Source organism: Octodon degus, unplaced genomic scaffold (genome assembly GCF_000260255.1).
Source record: "Octodon degus isolate 3935 unplaced genomic scaffold, OctDeg1.0 scaffold00026, whole genome shotgun sequence".
Taxonomy (NCBI): Eukaryota; Metazoa; Chordata; class Mammalia; order Rodentia; family Octodontidae; genus Octodon; species Octodon degus.
The window spans coordinates 18,272,929-18,282,541 of record NW_004524602.1 but is presented as its reverse complement, the minus strand read 5'-3'; the positions used below and the strand labels follow the sequence as shown (position 1 = coordinate 18,282,541).

At 42.0% G+C, this 9,613-nt stretch overlaps 1 protein-coding gene across 8 annotated transcripts in view; it reads left to right on the top strand.

Moving 5' to 3' along the window:
- The window catches only part of Tcf12 (transcription factor 12), a 396,809-nt gene that overhangs the window by 353,521 nt on the left and 33,675 nt on the right, over positions 1-9,613 (top strand). For all 8 annotated transcript variants that reach the window (XM_023712449.1, XM_004628873.2, XM_023712450.1 and 5 more), the window contains one exon: positions 3,492-3,570. In XM_023712449.1, the coding sequence (XP_023568217.1) occupies positions 3,492-3,570 (79 nt within the window). The remainder of the gene's footprint in view (positions 1-3,491; positions 3,571-9,613) is intronic.

Genomic DNA, 9,613 nt, shown 5'->3' with positions numbered 1-9,613 from the left:
ACGTGTACAAGGTCCCTGCCGAGGCAGGCCGTGACGGATTCAGTGCTACGTGTACAAGGTCCCTGCCTTCAGAGAGCTTACAGTGAAAGAGGAGATAAGACAGATGACCAAATGGTGTTGCCCTGAGACAGTGTAAAGGAAGGATTGAAGAGAAGTTGGGGGTTGTAGTATTGTAAGGCAGATGCAAATGGGGAGTGATATTGATGTGGTACAGAGTTCCATGAGGGAGAAATGAAGAAATAGACCTTCTGAAAGCAGGGCAAGCTGTGCTCAGAAAATGAACAAGTACTGTTTGCATAACAGGATACGTAGCTTTGAAACAGAAAGGTATTTTGTGGCCAGGCTGTGAAAGGCATCAAGCATTCTGTTAGCTGGCAGCAGCAGGGACTTGACTATTCGCGCCTGTGCAGGGACAACAGCTAAGGCAGTTATTTGTGGGATGGCTTAGTCCATCCCTGGGTTGTATGAGAATTTAGGGTGATGTCACAGCAGGGGATGGCGTGCACCTGTCCAGAAACTGAGCTGGGGGGTTGCTGTCCACAGAGAGAAGACTGAGAGAACTGGGGGAGGGCAAGAGAGGGCTGCCGCGCTGAGGGAGAGAAGCAGAGTGCAGAGACGGGCAAAAAAGGAAGCTGGGGGGGGCAGAGGTGTGTCTGGCGGTCCCTGTCCTGAGACAGAAGAGCTTGTCTAGATGGAGAAGGCCATGGCCACCACTGTGGGGATAAGAGTGTCACTTTCAGAGCCATTCATGGGAATATGAAGGTTGATACATTACAAAGAATGGCAAATAGGGGATAAGGAGAAAACTGAGACCCGAGTCCTAAGGAAATCCGTGGTAAGAAAACTGGGGAAGGAAGAGAGGTAGACTCAGGAAATACATGCATGGACTGAGGAGAATTACTCAGATGGGCATTCTAGCAAGGATACATTCTGGATTCTGAAGCCGTAGCACTGAGTAAGACAAAGTCCTTTCTCTTCTGGAGCTGTCATTTACTAGCATAAAGGGTAATGCTAGGTAGTAAAGAGGCAAGCAAATGTAAGCAGATTGAGAATATTCCATAAACAATCCAGAACAAAGCCAAAGCGGGGGTGTCACCGAGGGAATCCTGTTGGCCATATGCTTTCATTTTAACAGATGAGTGTTCAAAGTCATTGGGTTTAATGATGATCACAGTTTGTGGAACTAAAGCTTTCCTTACTCAGCCTTTCCTTCCCTCAGTATTGTACTCAAGATGTATTTTATAAGAGCATTCCTTGTTCATAAAATTGTGAGTTTTGAACATAAGCAGCGATTTACAATAGTAAAGATGTTGAGACTTGTTTTTGTTGAAGTTTGGTGACTTTCCTTGTGAGATGGAAATAAACCAGTTTATGCATATGAGCCACTAGAACCAAAGGGTGACCACTAGCTATTTTTCATATATGGGCTTTGAAGTGGGTTTTTTTTAATCATTTATTTATATTTATTTATGTATTTGACACAAGGTCTTGCTATGCAATTTGGACTCATAGTGATCCTCCTGTCTTAACCTCCCCTGAGACGCCACCACACCCTGTCTTGGTGGCTGGCTCAGTGTGCCTGGGGCAGAGCCAGCAAGGGGTACTGGGGATCAAGCCCCAGTCGTTGCGCTTGCCAGGCAGGTACTTAGACCACTGAGCTATCTCCCTGGCCAGGGCTGTGAGGTTTTTAACCGAACAGTGTTGATGCTGGGAATAGAACTACTGAGCTGTACTCCTACCCCTGAGTAACAACTTGTGAGATCCGTAGTACTGATCTTCTGCTACTTCTCTGTTAATAAGTACTCCTAGTCTCTACATATGTGTGCCCCCGTGCCCAGCTCCAAAGTCTCTTAAGTTCTTTCCCATAACCTTCCTTTTCCAAAATGACTTTTAACTTGACTATGCGACTTAGAAACCTGGATATTAATTTTTTTTCAGAATCTATACTTTTTGTTACTTCTTACTGTGACCTTCACTTCACTTCAATTTCTAATATCACATTTTTGTAACTAAGTTATAGTTACTTATAATTAAAATTCACTAGCATTATATGAGTCAGTGTATTTTACTTGAAGTAAATGAATACATCCATCAGAGGAGGGTAGGCTTTTTGTTGTTTGCAACTTGAAGTTATTGAAAATTTTAAAAATGAAAGCCTTTATATATGTTCATTGTGACTTACGGAATTTCTTTTACGTTAACCTGTCCTAATAGCTTTTTCAGATGTTGAAAAAAATATGCTTCCTTTAAAACCAATACTTATGAGTCCTTATATGCTGTAACTAGAGCTACTTTCAGTTCACCAGAGTTCTAATCCTGCTGACACAGGAGTCCCCTCTCTGCAATGATTCTTTATACCCAGATGAAGTTTTCTGCCCACAGAAGTTGACTCACTTGCTGAGTTGCAAAAGTGGGCCAGGAGTTCAGCTCAGCAGCACAGCACTTGCCTGGCAAGCCTGAGGTCCTGAGTTGTTTCCCGGTACCAAAAAGGGGGAGGGAAGTTTTGGGTTTTTTGTTTTTGTTTTTATAAGAGAAGACCTTAGGACCAGGGAGCTAGCTCAGTAGAATAAGTACTTGCCTGGTAAGCACAAGGGCCTGAGTTCAATCCCCGGTTCTGCCAAAAAAAAAAAAAAAGAACTAAGACCTTGTAAAGGCCCTTGATACTCGAGTTAAAGGGACTTTTAAAATATTTACTAGTTAATTAAGTAAACTTGAATGAATTTCTGTTACCTTTTACTTAACAATATAAATAGAGCAACCATTTAAAAAAAAAAATACCAAACTTTATACTGACAGATACATTACCCACATGAAGGCAATCTGCATGGAAATAAAGCCTGCAGATCCTTTGAGGGACAGTTTTTTAAAAGCACGTCGTGATTTGGTTTGCTTCGGTTTGGTTTCACTTTTTCCAAGGGTGAAAAAGAAACATTAGAGAGTTAAGTTTTAATTTTTTACCATATAATAATTTGGCACTAAAATTCACAAATACATGGTCAGCCAAACTTAAGTAAGAGGTAAGTGGTATTTTCAAAAATACTTTCTTTAGTTGACTTTCAAAAATTTTTAAGGATTTTTAAGTTTGTTTATTTTGTTTTTGGTGGTAAAGATCAATTCTAGGACTTTGCTGATATTAGCCATTTCCTGAGATGAGTTAATAGTTTTTTGAGGTGATAATTTTTTAAAGATATCACTTAATTAGATGGCATATTCTTGAAAAATTAATTACCAGATGTGTTACTTTTGTAGTCACTTCCTGTTTTTCTATAGTAATCATTAGAAACCCTAAATTATTTCTGTCTACAGTGATACTCATTTTTATTCGATTTTTGCCTTCGTGTAATAAATTTGTCTTAAATTGACAAAATACCTTTTCCTGGTGGCCTTAAGCTAAGAACATCTTAGATTATAAAAATTATTTCCTGTGAACACACTTAAGGTTTTTGCAGTCAGTGCATATCAGTTTACTTACATGTCTTGTTTTCTATTAGATTTATTCTCCTGACCATACAAGCAGCAGTTTTCCATCAAACCCCTCAACACCGGTTGGATCACCTTCACCTCTGACAGGTATGCTTCTAACTTGTCTCCTGTTTCATAACGTGTTAGTCCACATGCAGATAATTCAATCGTTTATTCTTCAGTTGAACAAAAGCACCCTGGCATTCGCTCTGGAGAATACTGAAAGGCTTGGTAGCTTTAATTTATTGCTGTGTATATTCTAGGTACTCAAAGTTGTCATCATTTTTAATAGTAATTGTAATGGAATAAAAATAAGTCTAGACAGGATGGAAGTAAGGTACAGAGGAGCAAAATCAATTCTTTTTTAATAAAATGGCATAGAAAGTATATGAAAATAGTCTTTTTAGAAGCGTGAGGTTTGGGGATGTAACTCCATGGGAGAGGCTGTACTCAGCGTACTTGAGGTCCTGGTTCTAGTCCCCAGCACCACAAGATCATGAAAACTGTACGGAACTTCCCCCGCTTCCTTCCTCCACACTGCCCCTGCACACGTGTGAGCACCATAGATGAATAACTGCGAGTGTAGACAGGTAGTTTTTATTTTTAGGCCCACTAAATTACTGCTTCACACACACACACAGACACACAATTCTTGAAGATGAAGTTTTCTACTAAGAAAAAGGGCTCTCTATGCTTATGGCTGAATAGTGTTAGTGGAGATCCAGTAAATGGTCCAGATTTGCTTCACTTCCCCCTGTTTGTTTGTTTGTTTGTCTGTTTGTTTGTTTGTTTGTTTGTTTCCACAATAGTTTTGACAAGTTCAAGATAACTGTCCTTCATTATGAATTTGTTGAGACACAGTTGCAATTGTAAATAAGGACTTTGGGACCAGGGAGATGGCTCAGTGGAATAAGCATTTCCCTGGCAAGCAGAAGGGCCTGAGTTCAATCCCTTGTTCTGCCAAAAAAAAAAAAAAGTAAATAAGGACTTTTAAAATACTATAAATAAATAACATTACATGAAAATGTTGTGTATCTGTTAAGCTATAATTTTAAATGTTAACCTTTAGTTTTCTGGGTATTGTTTAGAGAAACAACTTAGCCTAAGGAAAACAATACATAGCTTCTTTGAAGAAAAGACATTATTAGGCAGCTGGCTAAAATTGCCCTATTCTTCCAACAGGAATTGATTGCAGAAATAATTCTGTTCTCCTAAGCCACTAAAAGCCAGTCTTTCCATGCTTTCTGCCTGTGTCACTTGTGCACATTTTCTAGCAGCCGGGGCTTGGAGATGGCAAGTCCCACTCTCACCTGTGCTGCATGTGCCTGGGGTCCTGCTCAGCAGCCGCACTGTGGGGACGCGCTCTAGGCAGCTGCTGGCAGCTATTAGCAGGATCTGTCAGTTTTGCAGACGCTCCAGCTTCAGCTGTCTAGTAAAAGTTGAGCAGCTGTTCCCTACACAGACAAGACTGTGAAAGACTCATTGACTTAAAGTTGTTGTTTAACAGAGCTAAATTACAGAAAGAATGATGTAGCTTTCAGTCCTCTTCACCACCTTGGCATACTTCCTTTCTACTAAAATTAGTGCTGTTTCTGTGCAGCCTGTTTCTTGCTCTCATCGGAGGTGTCCACGGCTGTGCTTACTATACATGCCCTCTGCTCTCCTTCCTGACTGTCCTTCAGTGTAGTTCACACTGGGAGGAAGGTTGGCATGGAGAATGGGACAGAAGGTGCCAAAGAAAGCCTCACGTACCCTTCTCCATCTTGATATGTGTAACAAGTAGTAATCTCTCTCTCTTTTTGAGATAGAGTCTCTATGTAGTTCACACTGGCCTTGAATTTTCTATGGAGCCCAGACTGATCTGGAACTCACGGTGATCCTCCGGCCTCAGTCTCCCAAGTGATGAGAGCCAGGCATGCACCACTACACTGAGCTTTAACGAATGAAATTCTTTTCCCCTTATAATTCAACTGATTAATGAAAATATAACTATTAAATTATATAACGAAGGTTAATAATAGGCCTCCTTTTCATTTCAGCAGGCACAATCAAAGAAAAATACTTTCACATACTCCTGTGGAACCATCAAATCAAAATAATGATTTTGTGGAGATGCATCTTCCCTGAGTTTTATGTCTATGGGGTTTTCTTCTTAGCCCCACCTGTTTACTAGGTGCACATGCATGCACACGTACACATGCACACACGCACACACACACACACACACACATACACACACATATAGTGAAAAAACAATCTAGAGGAAGATGAAAGAAAAGCACTGACACAAAAGATTGTAAGGGAAAACAGAAACAGCAGCTCCGCACTCCCCCATGCCTTCCACCTGAGCATCATTGGATTTAAGCACAGACTGTCAAGAGGGCCCAACAGAAGCAGATAGCACACCCTGGCAGCAAATCCTGGCTTATGTGTGTTCATCGCCAGTGAAATGTCATAAGCAGGAACTTAAGTTTCTGCTGACACAGTATTTATGCGGAGGCTTCTGAGATGCTTGCTGTGTCAGTTAGAACACTTTAGAGATGGAAGGGAAAGGAACTCTCATCCCAGCCAGCTTGAACTATACGAACATTTATTACCAGGTGTAGCAAGAAGCCCATGGCAGCAGGGGCTTGGCCTTTTGTCTCAGGGTTCCTGTTCTGCTTCTTAAGAGTGCTTTTTGTTTTTCTGGCTGGTCTGTTTAAAGCATTATAATGTGGGCATAACAATATCCGATAAAAGCAAAAGGGCTATGTCTTCTTATCTGTTACCCTTTTCCAGGGGCCTCTTCTGAAGGGTTCCCCACAGCACCAGTCAGCACTGGGCTGAATTTAGTTGCTGGTAATATACAAGGAAATTTCATACTACAAAAGGAGACCTTGGGCCAGGGATATAGCTCAGCAGCATAAGTGCCTGCCTGAAAGTGCAAGGTCCTAAGTTCAATCCCCAGTACTGAAGAAAAAAAAAAAAAAAAAAAAAAGTGCTAGAAAAGGAGACCTGGTCTGACCCAGGTAAGCATGGGTCCACCTAGCCTTCCTTTTGGAAGTGGAAGCAGGACTCCAGCAGCAAAGAAACAGACCTGAGTCTGTATCTGCAGCACTTGTCAGAGAGGGGTGGGCACCACACTTCCGTGAAGAGAGCATGCTCAGCAAGAATACACGGAAAACAGACATTCTTTGGCTTTCTTTGCTTCTTTGTGGCATAGAAATGAATAAAATCTAGTAATTGTAGAACTCAGTCATGGTCCTTAGCATTTACAGTTTAAAAAGTTTGAATCTTTAAATAGAATTCAATGCGATACTTGTTTTATGATCAGTATACCTGCTGAAAGTTACCTGATTTCAGAAAATTTCTAATTTGAGAATATAAGATGAAAATTGAGACACAGGACTCACTGTCAAGATAGGGATTTTCAAAAGAGGAGAAGGAATATTCTGGGTATAAAAGGAGGAGCATGGGGCCTGGGGAGATGGTGCAGTAGAATAAGCACCTGCCTGGCAAGTGCAGGGTCCTGAGTTCAATCCCTGGTTCCAAAAAATAAATAGGTAATGAAAAGTAAGAAGAGGAGCATAGCAGATGCCAGCTGTGAGAAGGTGTGTAGGCAGCGCTCTGGAGTCGCTGCAGGGGGGCAGCGGGCAATGGGGCATGCCTGGGTGTCGGAGTACGCACATGCAGAGCCTGGCCGGGGCTGAGCGTGGCGAGCAGAGCGTGCACTGCCACCTGAAGGCTGGTGTGGCCCGGCCTCTTCTGAGCGTCAAGAGACTTTAAGAAAATGTGAGTTAGGGGAGACTGCAATGAAAAGCAGCTAACAGAATGAGAAAATATGTAGTAAACGGTCCTCAGGGTTCTCAGCCACCCAAAATGTTACCTATCCCATAATTTCATTAATAAATGATAGTAGATGAAGATTGGTTGAATTGTAGATTGAGTAGCAGAGGCCTTCCAGATTTTGACCAAAGAATTCAACTATTTTATCTTAGTCACCCAGCTAGCTTGTTTTCTATAAATGTTCAATAAACTTTAAATTCAAGTAGGTTTATTATAACCTTTCTAGAATATGTACCTTTTGGGGATGATTATACAGTAAAAAGCCTACAGGAATGACAGAAGTGGTTTCCTACAGAGAACAATAGAAAGCTTGTATTTGTCTAATAGAAGGAAGCAGAGCCCAAGACCTGTATCTATCCCTACCTGCTTTTGGGCACACTGAAGGACTTTAACCCCTGAGCTCCACAAGCTATGTGCTATTTGTTTATTAATGGCCTGGTTTAGGATCACAAGCTACAGGCACCAATATGACTCTAAATTTGATGTGTATATTTTTATTCTCACACTAGTTTTTTAAACCACTTTTTAATGAAAATTCATATGAAAAAATTTCATAAGAAAAGCTAACAGTAGTTAATATACTGTGTATCATTATCTTCAAAATGGAGTATAAGACAAACTAAAAGATTCTGACAAAGAAGAAACATACATATAAAACTTTCTTTTCAATGAACTAAGATTAACTAATAGTTATAAATAAAACAAATTAGCATATATATTAAAATATTTTTTTTTAAATTTATTTGAGAGAGAGAGAGAGAGAGAGAGAGAGAGAGAGAGAGAGAGAGAGAGAGAGAGAGAGGTGTGTGTGTGTGTGTGGCCAGCTCAGCCCACCAGGGGGCGGGGCTGGCTGGCATGTGGTGCTGGGGGATTGAACCGCGGTCCCTGATGCTTTGCTGAGCTTGTTTTAAGTAGGTGCTTTAGACCACTGAGCCATCTCTCCAGCCCCTTAAAATATTTTTGAAACAACAGACTAGGCAAGATATTTAAACTTTTCCCTACTTCCTGTTTATCTTCTGTTTTGCTGTGTCCGTGTGTGTATTATTTATCATATAAGAGAAGCCATACAGTACTTAAGCTTGTATATTTTGTTTATTTCATTTACCATATTCTCAAGTTACAATTACTGGTCCCAGCCTAGGCGCAGCATGGGTGAGACCCTTTTCCACCCCTTGGGACGCCCCCCACCACTCCGCAGCACCTCCCCCACCCTGCCCGCCGAGTAGGAATTTCTGCCGCTTTCCAGGAACCCCCAGTCCCAGTCCTACCCCAGGTCCGGTGAGTGTGTGGGAGAGCTTCCTGCTGCCCTGCGCCAGGAGGACATACTACAGGTCCCAGCCCAGGCGCAGCGTGGGTGAGACCCTCTTCCACCCCCTTGGGACACACCCCACCACTCTGCAGCACCTCCCCCACTCCGCCCACCCAGTAGGAATTTCTGCCACATTCCAGGAACCCGCAGACCCAGTCCTAACCCAGGCCCGGTGAGTGTGTGAGAGAGCTGCCTCTCCCCACTACACCACCTTGTCCCCTGCAGGCTCAGCTCAGGCCTGGCATACAGGCCTGGGGTGTAACCCTGCAGCTGCAATCCCTGCAGAGAGTGTAGAGGATAGAACCACCCAGCTAGTCCAGGAGCAGAACATCTTGCCAGAGGGGCACAACAAGTTCACCCCCAAGAGCAGCAGCAGGAAGGAGCTGAGCACAGCAGCCAAACCCAAGCCAGGCACAGCTGGATAAATCCAAACTTTGTAGATCTGCACCTGAACTTCAGTACGTGCTAAGGTTACAACTACAACGAAGATCTACAACAAAGGTCAGAAGACAGTGCTATGCAAAATGACGAGAAGGAACAAAATGCAACCTCAGAACCCAAGCCCACCCATAACACCTGCAGAGGATACTAACACAGAACAAATTGGGACTCATACAGCTGAAAGCAACGAATCAACGGCTTCTGAAATAAAAAAACAGCTGCAGAAAGGCATAGAGGAACTGAGATTGGAAATAAAAAAAGAAATCCCTGAATTAATAACATCTGCAGTAAAGAATCAAATGCAGAAACATAGGGAGGAAACCCAATGCCCACTCACAACAAGTGAGGAGGACACTAGCTTAGCGCAAATGCATGAATTAACAGCGTCGATAGTAAATAAGCAACAGCAGAAAGATATAGAGGAACTCAGTGCAATTCTTTTGTGAAATAAAAAAAGAATTCCCAGAACTCATAGCATCTGAAGTAAAGAAGCAACTCCAGAAACATGGGGAGGAAACCCAATCTGAAAAAAACACTGCAGTAAAAGAATTTATAACTGCTTCTAAAGAAGACATT